General features: G+C 38.4%; 1 protein-coding gene across 2 annotated transcripts in view; it reads left to right on the forward strand.

Annotated features, from left to right (window-relative positions):
• Nucleotides 1-360: 360 nt before the first annotated feature.
• LOC116496104 (septin-2) overlaps nt 361-19,324 on the forward strand; it is a 38,395-nt gene continuing 19,431 nt past the window's right edge. Inside the window, exons 1-7 of one of the 2 annotated variants that reach the window (XM_032199001.1) lie at nt 361-445; nt 6,521-6,572; nt 7,733-7,832; nt 9,351-9,437; nt 10,044-10,167; nt 14,722-14,856; nt 15,310-15,427. In XM_032199001.1, the coding sequence (XP_032054892.1) occupies nt 6,546-6,572; nt 7,733-7,832; nt 9,351-9,437; nt 10,044-10,167; nt 14,722-14,856; nt 15,310-15,427 (591 nt within the window). In that variant the 5' untranslated portion in view covers nt 361-445; nt 6,521-6,545. The remainder of the gene's footprint in view (nt 446-6,520; nt 6,573-7,732; nt 7,833-9,350; nt 9,438-10,043; nt 10,168-14,721; nt 14,857-15,309; nt 15,428-19,324) is intronic. The other variant, XM_032199000.1, reaches the window with a different exon arrangement.

Here is a 19,324-nt window from a genome sequence, read left to right on the forward strand (position 1 = left end):
TTGCAAGGCCAAAGATTTGCTGGTAGATCACACACACAAACTCTGCAAAATGTTTGGATGGATTGCAAAGTATTTTCCTCAATCCAGTCCTTGCAGCTACTAGGTGGGAATGAGCCTTTCCCAAACTTCTGCTATGTTTTAACTTTGCCAGCGTTGTACTGAATGCGTGAGCCATGTAAGCCCGTTTCACCGTCAGGTGAAACGCCCTGGAGGACCGCGGCCGGGCGGGCGGAGAGGCGCTCTAGGCCGCCTCTAGCCCGCCTCTCGCTCGTCCCTCAGCCGCGCCTCGCTGCCGCCCCGGGAGGAGCGCGGACCATAGAGCGGCGCGGACCATAGAGCGGCGCGGGAGGTAGGCGGGCGCTCCGCCGCGGGGGCCCGTGGGATGCTGGAGGACCGCGCGGGTGGAGGTGGCGGCTCGCGGCCTGGCAGCCCGGCGGCGGCGGAGGTGAGCGGCGGGGGCCGGGAGGGGCCGGGAGGGGCCGGGAGGGGCCGGGCCCGGCCCGCAGCCGCCGGGAGGGCGGGGGGGAGGCCCCAGGCCGGCCCCGGGGCCCCGCCGCTCACGGCCCGGGCAGAGGCGGCCCGCCCAGGGGGGGCCCCGGGCCTGCCCCGGCCGCAGGGTGGGGGCGGCCTGAGGAGGGGGCTGGGGAGCGACCCCCAGGGCTGGGCCAGCAGCGGCTAATGGGAGCACAGCGCTGCACCGGGGGCTTCTCAAGGGGCCGAATTAACTGAAATAGCAATAAGGAAGTGAGTTGTCTACAGTAATGTGTTAACGTTGAAGCGCACCCCTAAATAATTTTTTTAGGATTGCAGCTCTGGGTTCACGTGTTGTGTTTTTAAGACCAGAGCTGTTGCATCGCGCCTTCCTCCTATTTGCTTAATCCTTGCCTCGGCGTGCTGGGGCTGTGCGTGCTGTGGGGTCACAGCAGTGCACCAGGCTGCATTGGCAGTGGGAAACGTGCTACAGTGCTTGTTTTAACACCAAGAGGGCCTTTAAAGACACATAAATGTTACCAGTTGTGATGAACAGTGCTGCGTTCCTAACAACAAAGATAACACTGTTGTGTGCCATTGGTTCAAAAGTTATCATAAATAAAAGTCTGTAGAACTTCTGAACACTGAATCTGAATTGACAGGCAAAGCAGTGGCAGACACTGAAGTTTGTCTACCTGCAAGTGCTGTAGTTGGGTTTTTGGTTATTTTTCCATCTGCTGTTACATTGTGAGCTCCGTGGTTAGTGGAAGTGATACAGTCATTTTCCTGAGTAAGGGTAAAGCGGAATGTAGTTAAATTGTCACTGTGTAAAAGAGGATTGATTCAGTGGGTGGCAACTGTTTCGGATGAGGAAAATGGCATTGGCTGGGGTTGCTGGCAGAGAGGGAGCCAGCACTTCTTATTCCAGCTTCTGATAGGGGGGGGGTCAGCCACAGAGGTGAGGATGTGCTGCAAACAAAGCATGACAGCGGGTGGGTTCTGCTGGACCCACAGTTGTTTGATAGAACTGGGCAATTCATGCAAGACTGGTAACTTAAGTGACAAAAAAAATAACTGTTTTGTATTTGAATACTCCTGTTTGCAGTTTAGAATACAGTGAGATAGTTTTTAACTTTTGCATAACTTTTGTTTCTATGTAAGACACTTTGAGAAGTTTGAGATTCTTTATTTATTTTAAATGTGCCTCAGGACTTGGCTGTGCCATTTCTTTTGTGGGCTTTTGTGATAAAAGAGAAACCAGCCTGTGATATTTTATTGAGATACTCCTCTTTTCCTCTGTCTGCTTTAAGTCTGAAAATGTGGCTTCAGAAGGCTGGTGGTGTTGAAGCTGTTTTCAGCACTCAGAAACCCACTGAAGTCCTTACTGCTTTCTGTGGTTCCGTATTAGGTTATTTTATACTTCCTTTGAAAAGAGAATCGAAGTTATATAATCTCGGATGAAAAGAAAGTTGACTCATTGGATGAATCAGAAAGGCTGTTCTGGTTGTGGAGATGGTTGGGGTCACTGCAGAGCGATTACTTTCAAATGTTGTTAAATAGCCTTATATGGAAGCACGCCTTGTACGGTTTTCATAGCATTTTCTTTGTGCTCCCTACTGTTAAGAAACTCCCAGACTGCCTGTTCCTAAGAGTTTACTTCTTGCATCCTGACAGGAACAAAGGAAATGACCCATTTTCCTTCCCCTTTCTTTCTCTCTTGCTGGAATATTTTTTCCTAGCAGAAGATGGTAGGAAGGCATGGCCCGGGCCTCTGTGCTTGTAGGGGAGGCAGCTGCAGCTGCACTTAGTGGCCATCTGCTTGCCCTTACTGTTGAACAACACAGTATTTAGGATAAGAACTCACTGATCTCCAAACTGAAATGTCACTGCAATATCTGTTGTTTAAACATTGAATTTGTTGAACATTCCTGTACTCCAGCTTGGCTTTTTTTTTTTTTTTTTTTCCTGCTAGAGCCACTAAAATGGGACCTACAAGTATTTACAAACAAGTTTCACTGCTGATGAATGTGTTAATAACATTTATCTTATCTTTGCCTTTCTTTTTGAAATACTTTGTATGTGTTGCTTTGTTCTTCTTGTAGCAGTTGGGATAGTCCTTTGAAAATCTAAAAAAAAGGGGAACAACTGTGACTTGTATTCACTTAATCATTATTTTTTAGTTATTACGGAGAATTGATGAAGTATCAACCACCACAATTTATCTATCCAGAGCGTTGTCAGACACTGAACTTCCAATGTTATTTTAATACTTGACTGAGCTGTGTGTGGACAGATCTCAGCGGTCATTGATGCGTTGTGCAGTGTGATTCCTTAGAAGTTAGAACTTGTAAGTGGTGTTTTAAGTGCTGCAGGTATTTCAAGCTGCAAGAAGATGTAACATACAACATTTAATGGCTAATTCTAAGATTTGGATTTGTAATGATACAATAAGGCTGCAGAAAGACAGCTCATGGGTTTTCAGGGAAGTTGCTTGATTGAATAATATTCTAGGAAACCTCATGAGGGCAGTATTACGAATTAGAAAATGTGTTGAGGCTGAAGGATTGAGGATTCGTCCGAACTCGTTTAAGCATTGTGGAACAATGCCTCGTTTAAGCATTGTGGAACAGGTCTTTTTTTTTTTTTTTTTCTTAAGAATGATAGGTACCTACGGCAGTTGAATTTTTGTTCAACTTGAACTATCCTAGCCCTTTGGGTAGAAAAAAATATGCCTAGAAAGGTGGAAAGAATAAGAAGATGAGGAAAAAGACTTTTTTGAAGCTGATTCTCTGACTACAGGGAGAGCATTTCACTTTTAGTTCTGTTGATTGATGTTCAGTGCAAGCATTAATCACAAGGAAATAGACCTTCTAACCTAAATTACTAATCAGGAAAAGTGTCCGGTGCAACAGATTACGATCTCCCAGAAGACTCTGGAGGTTCATAACATGACACAAATTCATTCTAAATCCTTTGTTGATAAAGCAGCAGCACACGCAGGTGTCACGTTGCATTTGTAGGATAGGACCTGAACTGAAAATTGCTTCAATTGCCTTAAACTAATAAGTACACCATCTTTACTTTAAGCTATCTTTAATAATAGAACCATGTAAAAGAGGATGTGAAAACCTTTGAAGGGAATTTGGTAATTCCTAGTTTTACAGATTTTTTTTTTTTTTTGATTCAAGTTATTTTATAGCTATTTTAAAAAACACCTGTAAATTTAATTTCCAAAAGTCCTGTGTGCTCATCAGATCGCAGTATCTTAAAATTAGGAGTTGATGAAACGTGATTGTAAATGCCTCTGCATTTTGTACTTTAATTGATTCCAGAGTACTTTATGAAAGATTAGGTAGATACCATGAGGAATAGAAACTCTGTTGGCAGCTGTTGGCCAGAGGGATGCGAGGTGAATGTAACTTGTCTGGTGGGATCTGGGAAACGGCAGAGCCTCGGTAATACGGGTGCCTGGGGCAGTTTTAAGATTAAATCATTCTTGTAGGTGACTGAGTTCATGTTTTAACTATTTATTCCATTAATAATATTTATGCAAGTAAGGGCAATAGCTCATTTCATAGCTTAGGCTGTTACGTTAGGCCTACGGTTGGTAGTTTGTGGGAAAACTGATCATTTGGAAAAGCAAAGGTTCATGTGGGTTCAATTTTCAAGTATATTTATTACCTGACTTCTCTGTTTTGACTACTTCCAGAAGTGCCAGTTGCATGAAGGCTACTTTATGATGTTGATAATTGCTCTCAGAAAGGCAAACTGAGTCCATCAACTCACTGGTCTTTCCCTTACTACATAATTAGGCCATGTTTGTAACAGTGGTGCAGTTTATTAGTGAGACGAGGGAGCCTCGGATGGCTTTCAGCCATAGTTTTCAAAGGTTTAGAAAACGGAGTTAAGTCTTCTAAGCTGGAAGGAAAACAGGCAGCTGGCAAGGGGTGGAAGGGAGGAGCCGGAGGTTGCCGTGCCCAGGGGCAAGCAGCAGCTACAAGTGCCAAAGCTGGCATTGGATGGAGCAGCTTTGTTCAGGGCTCACGTAGTACTAGCTAGGGGGTGGTTCAACCACAAGGCACAAAGCCCACAGGAAACGGGCTTTGTAAGTTGTTTGTGGAATAATTTCTTGTACATCTAGTGTTTGGGGAGATGACAGATGAATTCTGAAGCCAGGTGTTTCAAATGCAGTTGTCAATTTTGACTCTTCTTTCTAATCGTGTATCTTGGGTTAATGCTTCAGGGGATGTGACTGCTGTCAGCTTAAAACTGGAGTTGTCAGAGGATTTGCCATACATATCCAAATCTGAGTTGCTCCCCTCCTTCCTTTTACCTCTGGCAGCTGCTCTGGGTGGCTCCTCTGCTTCCATTGCTGTGAGCAAACTGGCCAGGTCTGCCCATGTCAGTGCTTGGTGACACCTTGGGAGCTTTTCTGAGGCTTTTGAATTACGCTGCTGATTTTTTGGACAGAGGTGGGAACAGTGAGTTCCAAATGTGGAAACAAAACTTGGACAAAGCGATGAGTTGCATCTGTCAGTGAAGCTGTGAAGCCTTCAGGGATCTGCATCACAAGTTGGCCGCAGGCCTGCACGAGCCTTACGTCATGGCCAAAGAAAAATAATTTTTTTTTTTCAAAGTTATTCTTACGGGGTGTTTGAGGCTGTTTTGAGGAACGCCTGATTAGAGGCAGTCAGAAGGTGATTAGGATCGAGACCTCCTCTTTTCCCAGTGGTGGATGTCTTAGGCTTTTGCTAGCAAGCAAATGAACTGGGAATATGGAGAAAGTAGTTGGAGGAGGAAAAAAAAAGTCCTTGCTTGCGTGGTTGCAGGTGTCTACACACGGGCAAGATTTGAAATGCCTGCTTCAGGGTGAATTAAATGCGTGTGAGCTGAAGACGAGTTTTCTTTAAAACTCCAAGTAGCAATTTTGCTAACTTTGACTCTTCCTTTAGTCCAGAGCCTGGTATTTCTGTACGGGGGTTTGACTGTCAAGCGGCCGTTGTCAGAGCCCGCACCATATCCTGCTCCAGTGACTGCTGCTGCCCAACAGGAAAGCATTTATGTCTGAACACACAGGTGCCTGCATAGGTCACTTCCCTGCTTTCCAGGCCAAGAGCTGTGTTGTCAACAAACCAAGCTGTGAAGTGCTCCTTCCACTTCTTCATTTCCTGTCAGTGTTCTCTGGCTACTCTAAATAAAAGGGCCTCACTATTGCCGTGATAACTAATCTATAGCACAACTAACAGCCTCGAGTGAAAAGATAAAGGCTTGCCAAAACCCAGCTTTTCTTGATGTCTGAAACTAAAGTACAAATAGCTTTGGTGGCCCTTCAGAGCGGCGTGAATTGGTGTGTCCTGTGTGGATATGCCAAGGTTCTACAGCGTTCGGTTAAAAGTTAGAGAAAGTAATTTGAAGTGACTGAAAGTAACGTTACAACCTTCACCTGGAAAGCCAGTAGGTGTCCTGTTCTCCAGACAATTTTTATATGCGGTTGCAATTTCCAAATGTTACTTTTTGGACAACAATTCCAGTAAGCTATTTGTAAACCAAACTTTAAGGAAAAATATAATTCATATGTAGAAAGGGTGAAAATAAAAGGAAGAAGAACCCCTGCGTAGAGGGTTGGGAGCAGAATATTTGAATTAAGTTTTATTAGCTTCACCACAGTGAACTTACAAACCAAACATCCATAGGATGAATGCATATTCAGCATTAGCTTTCAGTAGATGGTTTTCCTTTAAAGACAGGATGGATGAAAGATCTTTAAAGATACTGAATTTTAATATTTTGAGTTTTTGAGGGGACTTTTTGCCCCTAAAGGAAGTATTTAAATGAAGTATTCTGATTTTGATAATCCTGAGTAGTTTCTTTTGTCTGAGTAGCTTCACGGAAGCAGCCATTTTGATTTTGGCTTACTCTGCAGCATATCTTTCACAGCATAACAATTCATTCCACTGAAATAAAATGCAGTGATTATATGCAATTAATCAGTTTAAAATTAAAGTAATTTTCAAGTCGCCTAACATGTACTCTGAATTTTATTTTCCAGTGTCTGAAACTTGGAGTGACGAAACATGTCTCAGTCAGGTGAAAAAGTAAAGGTAAAGAGATGACTGCATAGCCAAAATTCTGTGTTTTGAATCTATTTGACTTCTTAAAATACTTGTGGTTTTACTGAAGAGTTAAATTATAAATAGATGATACCTTAATGCTCCAGATCCATTTTGTAAAAATAACTACTTAATGAAAACTGTGCTTATATGTGATTCTAGTAGTATGCTTTTAGATATTTGCCATACATTCAGTGCTTGATTGCATATTTAAAATGATGCCTTTACCTCAAGAAATTTCATTTTACAATCCTTCATTTCTAGTATTTTTGCTCGTCTGAGTGGGTTTTAAAAGGATTGCTAGAAAAAACTAATTGGCTTTTAAGTGACTTCCCCTCCACCCCAATTGGACGTATGGCATTGCATAAGAATTGTTTTCCTCCTAAGCTCATTTATGAAGAAACATTTGGTTACAGCTAGCTCATATGTCCTTAAATCAAGTGGCTGTGGTTCTTTTTTAGGCTCGTATTAGATATTAAGTCAATTTATAACAGATGGTGAAACAGACTGCCATTTTTATGGCTCAGATCTCTTATTTGATAAGTTTTTTCAGGCACATTTCTTTTTCCTGCTTTTGTGTTAGAAGTTAAGCGTTATGAAGATAGGTGAACAGGTTAACAAGCAGAAGGTGGATGTGTGATTGTATCTTGGTTATCTCTGTGTTACTACAGTGTTCTTGTTTTTCTACGTTAGTGTATGCGTTATTTACTATAGGTGATAGCAGCAGATAACAAATTTGAACAAACATTTTTTGCCCTCTGGCTTAAAATGTTTGTGTCATGGTTTTTTTGTTCCTTTGTTTGTTTACAGTTCTAGATTATAGGAGTATGCTCTTGCAAATTTTCTTGTGTGTGTATTTATATTTTGCCTATATATACTTTTTTTTTTTTTTTTTTTTTTAACCCAAGGGGAGACTTCTGCTTAGGGGTGGCCCAAAGTTCTTTATCAAATTTCTAACTGTGTCAGACTGCTTGGTAAATGAATCTGTTTTACGGTCTGCTTTGCTACAACGGCAAAAAAATATTTTATTTCTGTTTTTCTGTGTGCTTTACTCCTGTGCAATTTATGGTATAGAATCACATGAACTCTGTTTCAACTTTTTGGAGGGGAAGAGGGTCTCATTTGTATTCAACTTCTCTTTGTCTTGTCAGTTTTCTGATGGAGCAGGCTATGTGGGATTTGCTAATCTGCCCAACCAGGTCCACAGGAAATCTGTGAAGAAGGGCTTTGAGTTCACACTGATGGTGGTTGGTAAGTCACTTCTTTAGATTTTTTTTTTTTTTTTTTTTTGACTGTTAAACCAGGAGGAAAAAAAAACAAAACACACATAGACAAGTATGTGTTCCTAGGTAGCAATTTGTTGGCATACAGAATTAAAAAGCTTCAAACCTCTGTACTCTATCTAGTTAAATCTCTATTTAGTAATGTTAAAGGGAATATTTGTAGTGATTAAAGAGGATGACTTTGATCCAACAGGACATTCTTGTGTTCTTGACTCATCATCAGATGTTAGGGATAGTTGCTTAGTCTTTATTTGACTCCCATTTCCACACTGAAGACATGAATGCCTTTCCGTTGACATGGTGATACTGCTTTTGTGTTTTCCACTGTTCTATACTGACTCATTCTGATATCATAAATAAACTTTTAATTTGCCTTTTCCATGAGTGAGCACCTGTAGGAGGAGTCTTTGATGAAAGGACCTTTAGACACAAAGCTGATTTAAGTTGTGTGCTTGCACAGAATCTGTTTAGTGTTACATAAATGCAAAGGGAGTACAATATACTACCTTTTTTTTGTAGTGGTAGTTACCTTGGAATTGCATGTTATTGAAAAATGAAAATGAGATGCATAATGCTTCCTTCTTATTCTGCGTGCTCTGTTGTACTGTTTTGGATTACTTGGTGACAGAGCGTTTAGCAATGTCTGTAAGATAAATAGGTAATTTGAGATGAGTGGAGTTTTTTTTTATTTAATGCAGTCTGATGTTAATTACAGACAATTTCTCCACCTCTAAGGTTAGGTCAGTAGAATCTAAAATAACATGGCCAATTGTTCTAAATGCTGATTCCTCTGATTCCTTGGGTTAGGAAAGATAAAGAAACTTTTTGAAATTCAGATTAAGCGATTACATTTACAGGTTTAACTTTATTACTTTGATGTAGGGCAAAAATTATATGACCTGAAATTATAGAATGATGGAACTTCTCAAGAGAAATTTGAGTGATTTTCTTATAATTTTCTTTGTTTCATATTTCGTAGGATGTATTTAGCCTAACTATGAGGGTGCAAAGCTCTACTGTTAATTTGGTATTGCTTTATTTACTTGCCTTCCTAACAATGTTTCATCTTCAATTTCTAGGTTAGGAAAACCTTAAATATCACAGAAACTTCCAACAGAAAAGCTACAGGTCCTGATTTCTTAAGTTTAAACAAACAAACAAAAAACAGCCTTTATTTCCATGAAGTAAGCTATCTCTAGATCTATATAGTTAAAGTGCTGTATGACTTTTCAGATTTTATTATGAAATCTATTGCAGTAAGCTTAGCATTTTCATGTAATATTTATAAAAACACTAAAGGCTTGTTTTTCCTGTGTTTTAAAAACTGCTTAGCTGAACCTTTGATATTTTTATCTCAAAGCTAGGGTGGATCTTGATGAACAAATTATTTTTCCTCTCTGATGTGGGTTTGGGAAAGAGGAGGTACTTAAAAAAGCCTGGAGTAAAAGCTGTATATGCTTAATAACCTGAATTATTTTGTTTACAGGTGAGTCTGGTTTGGGAAAATCCACTTTAATTAATAGTCTGTTCCTGACTGATCTTTATCCAGAACGTTATATTCCTGGAGCAGCAGGTAAATGTGGTTTTGCAGTTTGTCCAACACATACATCTAATCCTATGAAATTTCATGTTCTTCCAGCTAGCACTGCTTCCTTCTGATAGTATTCACCCACGAGACCCTTTCTTCACACTATCTTAATGTGTTTTAATTCTCCCACTTGTAGCCTTTTGATATGTCACTTTCTCATTTTAATTTCCTTTCAAAGACTCATTTTTATTGTTTCTTCATCAATTTGTTTTGTTGTGTTTTCTTAATAAGAACACGTGTAGGTGTCATATACCTAAATATGGTTTTACTCTGATCCCTATTTCCTCTGTTTTTCACCTGTAATGTCTAAAAATCCCAATTAGAGGTGCACATGCCTTTTGACAAAGAAGCTAGCATGCTTCTAAGTATTTAAGTTTGTATTTTATCATGAATAAATTGATTTTTGTGTTCACTTTTTTTTTTTTTAACAAAGAAATGGTGTTAAATTTTGATTAACCTTTTTCTTTATGATATTCTATGTTGTGTAGGTTACAATACAGGAATTGCATTTTCTCCTCTATTATTCTCTCCTGCAAGGGTTTCTGCAGCATTGATAGAGATAATAACAATTAAAATGTTCCTTTATTTTAGAGAAAATAGAGAGAACAGTTCAAATCGAAGCTTCTACAGTAGAGATAGAGGAGCGAGGGGTGAAACTGCGTTTAACAGTAGTAGACACACCAGGATATGGAGATGCCATTAACAGCCAGGACTGGTATGTGTGTAAATACTGCTTTGCTCGGTAGTTTGTATCTTACACAAACACTTCTCTACTCTGTCTGTCCATCTGTACTTAAGTGATTCAAGGTGGTGGTCTTGGGGAACTGTGATGTACTGAACGGAAGCAACAGGTTCATTGTTCTTAATGTTAATGCAGTGTTACCTTGAATTCATAGCTGAGTATCTCTTTAGAGACACTAAACGCTCTGACGCTCTGGATGTTCAACTTCATATAATAAGTGACACAATCGTTTAATTTGAGAGAGCTTTCAAACCAAGTTTCTCTTTTTTGTTGTTGTGGCATCAAGTACAGATCTAGGAAAACTGTAGTACTTAGTAAAACTTCCTGTTTTAGTTTTGTACCCACTTTTTAAAAAAGGTTTTGTTAATGTTCCCTAGACTATATAGGATTCTCCCTTCAAAATTTATGGTTTTCTTCCAGTAAGGTTCTCTGTTAGAGCTGCAGTTAACTTTGTCTCCGTAGCCTCTCTGGTTGGACAGAATTCTGCTGGAGAGAAACTTTTTCTTTGTCTTTTACTTCCTGTGTAAGGAAGATAAGTACTTTTCCCTCTTTTTTTTGTGTTGTATTTCTAGCAATTTAGGTAGAACTGAATTTTATTTATGATGCAGTTACTACTTAGCTCTCTCTGGCCTAAATGTTACTGATGATCTTTAATGGCTGAACTAAATGTGGGCAGATGCATTGGATGATGTACACAATTGCTTTAGTATAATTATCATGAAGAGAGAAAACGGTAAAGTAGCAATGAAGGAGCCAGGCAGTTTGTAGCATATGTTAGAATTAATAAGTTTGTTCACAAATCTAAGTTCCAAATCATCATACGCTTTTTAATAGAAAACTGATTTTGTAGTAACACTTTTTTCAAATAAAATGAGATGTATTAATGCACTTACTGGGAAGCCTGAATTATTCCAGTGCAACTAGAAGCTAAGCTTTGAATTGCCATGTGTTTGTCTTTGAGGAAGTTCTAATAATAATTATTTTGCATAGCCTTTTATTTTTGTTGACATTTATTTTGGTGGTTGGAATACTAAGGCAAACGGTGTTACTATGTATAGAAAAGGAGTGTAAAGTTAACAGTGGTATGATTAGAGTTTTTCAATTTAAGTTAAGGACTGGAAAAGAGGCATATAGGTGATTATGAAACATTTTATTAGCATTGTAGGTGCTTGGTTTTTTAGCCTTTTTTTGACAGGATACGGCAGTAACCAGAGCAGAGTGCAGAACATGTTTATCAGACATGATTTTTCATTTCTTTCTATGGCATACTGTAGAAACACAGCAAAAATGAAGGAAATAAAATTATTTAATGGTATTTGCATTAGTGTGAAATAAATCACAGTTTGAAAGTGAAGCTACAGTGTGGGATCTTTATTTTTCTTCCACTTTTCCAATGTTATTAAGTTAAAAATAATCGAACTTTTCGAGTAACAGTGAGACATCTTTCTGGACTGTAATATGGTCTTACTTCTTTTGTGCACTGTCGACTAGAGCTTCCTTCCGCTGGGGCTAAGAGCTCAGCAGCCCGTGCATTGTGTTACATAGAGCTCTTCCTGTTGATTGTGTTCTAATGCCCTTTGTTTATTCTGCTAAGATGTTTCTTGGAGACGTACGTGTTCAGAGTTTTTCTTTTTGGAGGCTTGCTAAGTAGAAGTCATTCTGTGATGATTCAGACCCAGTAGAATAACCTGGTGTTTTATGCTTATTTTCTGTAACAATTCTTAATCATCAAAATATATTACGGGAACAAGCATTACTTACGGAATGCAAAAGAGAAATATGCAGTTAATTTTGGATTTCTCTCTCTAGTCCCATATTCTTGTGTCACGTATAGAGACTTCACCTGGGCTGTGGTGCATGTCATTTTGACAAAGTCTGTTCTTTACAGCATGTCAGAGGAACTTGGCTGGATAGACTCCTTGTTTCAAACTTTGATCAAGACTAACCCTATGCAGCTACCTTCTTTCAGAGGAAGCAGCAGGCTCGTGTTCCTGAACTCGTGTTTTTGTTTAGGAACATTTGCTGCGGTTGTTAACCAGTAGGTGGTGCTGATCCTAGTTCAAATTTCAAAAACCTTATTTTTTGAAAGCTGCAATTTATGCAGAGTACCCGTTTGTTAGGGTGATGAATTTTCCTGAGGTTATTTTTTGGACTGGCAAATCAAACTGGCACAATGCCTGTAGCAGGCAGCAATAAACTAACACAGCTTCAAAATATCTTTCTTCTGAGTAAGTTTCCTACCAGGGTTTGACTTTCAAGGGTGGGAGCTGGAGGTCAGTTTTTATGTGCTCTTCATCACAGAAGAAATGCTGGTAATGGTTGGGAGATTATTGGATGGGTGGCCTGGATAGGAAGCATAGCAGTATTGGATTGGAGAATGAGTTACTAGTGAATGTGTTATACCAAATCCATAAAATAGGCTTAAAAAATGTCTGGAGAAGTGCAAAATTCTTAATGGTGGGAGGATTGAAGCATAGAATGGGTATTCCATGTACTTTGGGATCATAAGAGAAATATGCTCTTGAAGTAATGTGTTTCATCAGACTGGAGAGAAATGATTTAAGGTGGGGAGGGAGAAGCTTCATGCACAGATTTGGGATTAAATCTGCCATCAAAATGATGGCTGACAAAAAAAAAAAATAAATCTGCAGATCAACTTATTAGATACTGGTGATGATATGCCTTGTTTTGTCTTTGTTACAGCATCCCAGGTCATTTTTGATACTGCTTTCTGGCTGCTGCTAACTATTTATTTATCTTTTTTCCTTTTCACTGGCTTATGTTAAGTTGTATTTTGTGGGCTTTGGCAGCTTGGTAATATTGTTCATTTTCCCCCAATGGGCTTCTTAAATGCAATGGTTACGTTGTTTGCTGTTATAATACAGGATGTGCTATCTCTGAAGTAATGATAGCACAGTGGTATAAGCCAGGTGTTTCCCGGAAGCCAGGAGGTACAGGACACTGACACCACATTTATAGGGAAAATTATGGCTGTTAGAACTAGAAAACTGCACGTAAACTGATTACATTGCCAGAGAAATGTGTGATAGTTGCTTTCCCATTGTTTGTACTTGGTTTCTGTCCTAATATTTGTATGTCTTCAGTCTTGTTACCTTTCACCAGCTAAAAGGAGTGTATCTAAAGATCAACAGGAACATAAAACACGTTGTCCTTTTCCAACACACACAAATATTAAGATGCTAGTTCTTAAAGGCTCAAGTAGCACAAAGGTCAAAAAACGATTCCATGTTTTGCTGTGTTGTCTTATTTTGTGGCAATGAATTAAAACGGTGCAAATTTTGCAAAGATACAGACGTGTATGGGTATAAATCCATAGTAGAATAAATATATATATTCCTCCCAGATCCAAAAGCTTACTCAGATTTGGAAAATCAATTTCCCTTCAGGATCATATCCATCATTCCTAGTAGTTTATTTCATTACATTCAGTAGTGCTGCATACCCCAGGGTTGGACTTCTCTGCCTGTCACAGTAATTGCCAACATTGTGTGTTTGTTTTCCTGATTAATAATTATTTCTGTGCTCTCTTGTTTGTTTCCTTCTTAAATTTCTTGACTCAAATTCACAATTTCTCAACAACACTAAGCTTATTTTTCAATATAAACTTTCTGCTCACTTCCCCCCCCCCAAGTAGTTTAAGATATGCTCATGACACACAGTTATCTGCCTAATCTTATCTGCATCAGTGTGTTCATTTTCCTTCCCCTGCAGTACTTTATATTAAGTGTCCTTTTGTATTAATGTTGTTTGCAGGTGTCTACATGCTCTGGAATATCTTAAAACAAGCCTCGTAGTACTGCATCATATTTTCTTTTCTGTCTCTAGTTGCTGTTCTTTGTATCTGATTAATCTATATGATCAAATTTTGTGTTCCTTTACTTCTTTGCAGAGCATATTTTAATTTGCTTTGAACTAAGTAGGAATTATGTTTCTTTGCCAACAGAAAAGGGTTCTATTAGGTAATAAAAATAGCCTAGATCGTGTGATACTTTGGTGCATGACTTTCAAATGTAATCTATTTGAATTAAACACAAATAGAATGTTAGAATTTTCATAAGTAACTGTAGAAACCTAGCTCTAGGTCAGGGTTGTAAAGCAAGAGGATATCCAGGATATGTCAGTTTTCAGCTGGTTTAAAAACAAATACTCACCCCCTATTCCCAGAAAAAAAGTAGACAGTCCTTTGTTACTGTCCGTTGGCTCACCACTGAGTGCTTTTTTCTGAGTTTACACTTGACATTTTTTGTCCAGGTGGACTAAGTAACACCTGAAAGTAGCTTTAGGTATAAATAAGCATTTGGTGGCTGCTATGAAAATACCTTTTTGTTCTATCAAAATACTTTTACTCTGTAGTATATACAATAGTACAAAGTTGAACTTCTGCAACAGCAAAGGTCTTAAAAGCATAATCATGCTCTCCTGTCTGTTCTTATCTTTGCATAATTCATTTTTTGTTATTTTAAAACTGATTTAAGATGATTCTTTTTTTCCCCTTCCATACCACAGCTTCAAAACAATTATCCAGTACATTGACAACCAGTTTGAAAGATACCTTCATGATGAGAGTGGTCTAAACAGACGACATATTGTAGACAACAGGGTCCACTGCTGTTTTTACTTCATCTCTCCCTTTGGGCATGGGTAAGAAAAAGCTCTTGTATTTTAGGGTGTTAATGTTCATAAGTGTTCATTACTTGAAATGGAAACTTAACTTTTATGTTAACTGAGTTACTTCCCACACTGTCAGTTAGCCAATGCAATTAAAATGGTCTTTGGGGATTAACACTCTCCTCTGCTTTGTCCCCTTTTTGGCATTTAATATGGTTTTGAAGCAGCCAGTATTACATTGTTTATCGCCCAGAAACATAAGAGCTTACAGTACGGAATTTATCTTATAGTGATAATATTAATTGCAATTCAGCCAACCTAATAACCAAGTGCTCTGGTTTAATTTATTCTGGATGTACTATTTATGTAGATAGTTTGAAATAAATAATTTTTAATATATTACTTGATTTTTATAAATCCAAAGCAAACAAACTCCACTGCAGTTTATGTTACATGTGTGGTTTTTTTTTTTCCACTTGTTGGCAGGCTGAAACCATTAGATGTAGAATTCATGAAGGCTCTTCATGGAAAAGTCAACATTGTCCCTGTGATCGCCAAGGCCGACACGCTGACACTGAAGGAGAGAGAAAGGCTGAAGAGAAGAGTAGGTCTAACACTTCATCCTGGAAACACTGTCACCCATACAATGTTAAAGCCAAATATAAAGTAAATTCACACTAAAGAGGGGTGAATGATACTGGCCAAGGAACTAATCTTCAAGAAGCATGGGGTGGGAAATCTTTTCTGAAGTTGAATGCACTTTACCAGTTACACAAGATAAGAATCTGGACATTCTTGGCTTTGTCTGTCTTAGCAAGCAGTGCACCCAGTAGAGAAGGCTTTTTGTATGAAACCATTCGTAATGAGGACTTGAATCATTCTGAAATATTTGTAGTGCAGATGTTGTTTCAGACTAGTCCTAATTTAGTGTAGTGGACTGAATGCCCTTTAGTGATGGGAGTGTGATAAGGATGTTCTAACAGTGTATCTTCAGATTTAATTTTATCCAAAAGAAACTTGCTTTGTTTGCTCTAACTGTGCTGTATGGTTTGTACTAAAACATGGTTAAGTTGGGGCGTCTGGAAATTTTCTTAGTAAGTGCACCCATGATACAAATGAGAACAGTAATACAGAGGTAGGATAGTTGGCTGATTTACTAGCAGGATGCTTTCTATAGCTTCATTACTATCAAAATGTGGGTGTTCTTATATGCATTTTTTCTAGTAGGCTATATGTTCACATAAGGTGGATCAGTAAAATTTATTGATTATGAGCATTTTTCAGGTTTATTGACTAAAAAGCAGAGCAATCAGTTGTAAAGTGTGACAGACTTGAAACCTATAAGCAAAATGATACCTTCTGAGTTTTTACATATTTAGTAACTTATGCCGTGGGTATAAAGATAATCAGTACTTCTAAAATGCCTTTATTATGCAAACTTTTTTTAATGGTAAGATTGCCTTAATCTTTTATATTATTTTTTAATTCATTTTTGTACTACCGCTTTTTGGTTCTGATGGGGGCCATGGCTAATATTTAGATTATGATCCTCTAGCTTCTGGTAGTTCTTTAGAATGGTTGTTTGATCTTTACTCCAAGTGCTTTTGTATGGGGGTATTTTTCTGGTTTGTGTTTTGTTTATTTTTATTTTTATTTTTTTGAGGAAGTACAGCTTTATTTTAACTGAGAAAATAATATAGTTAGATATCCTTACAAAAGAGCACACTAGCTGAACTGATTTCAGCCTAAATTTAGAGGGTTTTTCTTTTTGGAGAAGACCAGTGCCCCACAGTGAAAGGTCTGATTATGGTTTGTGTAGACTTGTAAGCAACCGTAATTTAGCAAAGTAAGGTACTACTAACGTTCCTGTTCTGTTTCTATAAAGCTTGGTGATGTAACAAAACTTGCCCAAAAAAATGAATATATCTGCTGTTTTTGAGAGAATTTAAAGTGGGGTCAGCTGTGGCTGCATGAACCTTGAACCTTGTCTGCAACATAGACAAACATCCACTGAAGGGACAGAGGTGTTTATATGAAAGCAATCAGCTTTATGATGAACTAGGTGGAAGGAAGGAAAAAAACCAACAGCAACAACAAAAAACAGACATTCACCAACTTAAAAAGGATCTCTAGATCTTGCTGGAAGAAATTGTGCCCAGGCTCTTGAGCTTTTATTTCATTCTTCTACAAATGTCATGGGGAGATAACAGGTACTATGGGCAAATTGAAAGAACTCTATAGGGACATCACTCATAGGGAAATAACAAAGCAGATGTGTGGCTGCTTATTCCGTCTTTTTTTCTTTTTTTTTCTTTTTTCTGTGGTTGTACTGAGTTGGTGAAAGATTTTCATCTGATATCAATACTGTTCATGGAGCTGCTGCTACTTATAAAATTGTATTTGATCTTTCAGCAGCGTACTTCAAGCTCAGTTTTCATAGGTACTGATTTTCCGGTTCAGCATTTGGTAACAGAATGATGCTGAGAGAGTTGAAGCAGGCGTTTAAATGGAACATTAAAGAAATATTTGACAATGTATTTCACTGGGAATGCTGAATGTTCTGCTTTGTGCCAGTTCAAATGCCTAAAATAAGTTGATATAAAATGGCTTCTAGCTGCATTCATCTTTCACAAAAACAGTTCTTAGGTGAAACGAAGAGGAACGTAATCTTACTAGGTTTCGTTGCTTGCTGTAATTATCTCGAGTTTTTCTTCTGTGCTCCTTTTATCTGCTGCTTGTTGGTCTCAGGGTCACGCACAGTAGAGTGCCCATGCTGTTAGACATTTGCTTCTGTGGGTTGTTAACACAGGGTTTTAGCTACAACATGTCAGTCGTTCAGGCAAATGCATTTCCTGATGTGAATTTGGAATTGGTACAGTTAGATTTGAGGGCTTTCAGTACTTGTTTATTGTGGAATATGGAGGTGAATTGCAATTTACATCCTTTGATAAACAGATTAATTTAAAAGCAGCCTCTCTTGAACGTATTGCTAGTCCATGTTGAGTTCCTTCCAGTTTAAAGCAAAGTTACTCTTAGTTACTCAGTCTAGTCTTTAAAACAGCCTCTGCTTACACCAAGCCACACTTATGCATGGGCTAGATCTAATGAAATCAACAGCAGTTGTGCTGTAGTCGGAGGGAGCGGTTAGGAAGCAGGTAAACAACAGTCTTCGTTATTTTTGTTCTGCTGGTAAAGGTCATTCAACAAACTGAGTTTATACTAAGTCAAATGTATAATGTGGTTCCAAAGCTTTGAAAGCCTAGCTACTGTATATTGTTCTAACTCAAAGCGTCTCTGCTAACAGAATCTCTAATCAAGAATAAGAATCTAAATCCTGCTTTGCTGACGCAGCTTGAAGCCTTTTTTTTTTTTTTTTTTTTTTTAAGATCTCTCTGCCATTTGGCCGTCAATCTGAAGTAAAATGTTTTTGTTTTGCTGCTTTGGACTAAGCAGCAAAATCAGTTCGTGGTGCTCGCAAAGGAAACCCAGCTTGGAGTAATTCCTGTTTGGTCTTTCTGGAATTCAAAGTTATTTTTTAAAACTCTCAAGTGGGAAGAAATGCAAGGGAGTTTCACAAGCTGTGCCATGCAAGGCTGCTAAGGAAACATGCTCAAAAGAATGACTTCATGAGAGGGGAACTAATATTTTGACTTTTTTTTTAATTTCCCATGGGAAGGCTAATCTTTAAGAACACAGAATCCTCTGAGGCCAATAAAATTGAGATTTGAAGAAGCAAAATGCTGTTTCATTGTTAGGACCATAAAATACAGTTTGTTTTTATTGCATTTCTTTTTCCTTTCAGGAAGGCACTAGGTTTAACAGCTGTAATATATTATTCTAGCACCCCTTGTTGTTGGCTTTCCCGCTATTGTTTCACTTGCATTTTATCTTCAAGATCTCAGTCAGGTTAAATGTGCTTTCTTATTTTATGCAGATACTTAAAGGCATCGCACTGCAGCACTGCCCAACCTATTCCAGATTTGTGTTTTACTATCATTTGGTGACAATTTAGTTATCTTCCATTTTGCAAAGCAATAATAACATGTATTGATTTAAATGTAATGGAGCTAACATAACTGTTAATTGCTTATTGGCAGGACTTATTCCCAATTCTCTCTTTTTTTAAAGTATTACTCTGTTTAGGAATGGGCTAATAATATTATATTGTATGTGCGCATGTGTGATTGTGGGGGATGTTCATACACCTGCCAAGAAAGCATTGTCATGGAAACAGCTGTGGTTCATACATGGTCAATTCTAATCTAATGGTGTGAGGGATTGTTTTGTTTTCAACAACTGTTTAACAACCAAGGTCTACTTGGACAGTTTTATTTATACTGTAGCTGTCAGATGCTATCACAGCAGAGGATCAGGGAACCCAACAATGCTACGTGAAGGTTCATTAAGACCTCTCATGCATTTGAAATCTAGTTTTAATTGTAATATCAAGATGGTGTGTGTTGTTTTTTTAACAGATGCAGCTATATATGTTGTAATGACA

This window comes from Aythya fuligula, chromosome 17 (assembly GCF_009819795.1).
Source record: "Aythya fuligula isolate bAytFul2 chromosome 17, bAytFul2.pri, whole genome shotgun sequence".
NCBI lineage: Eukaryota > Metazoa > Chordata > Aves > Anseriformes > Anatidae > Aythya > Aythya fuligula.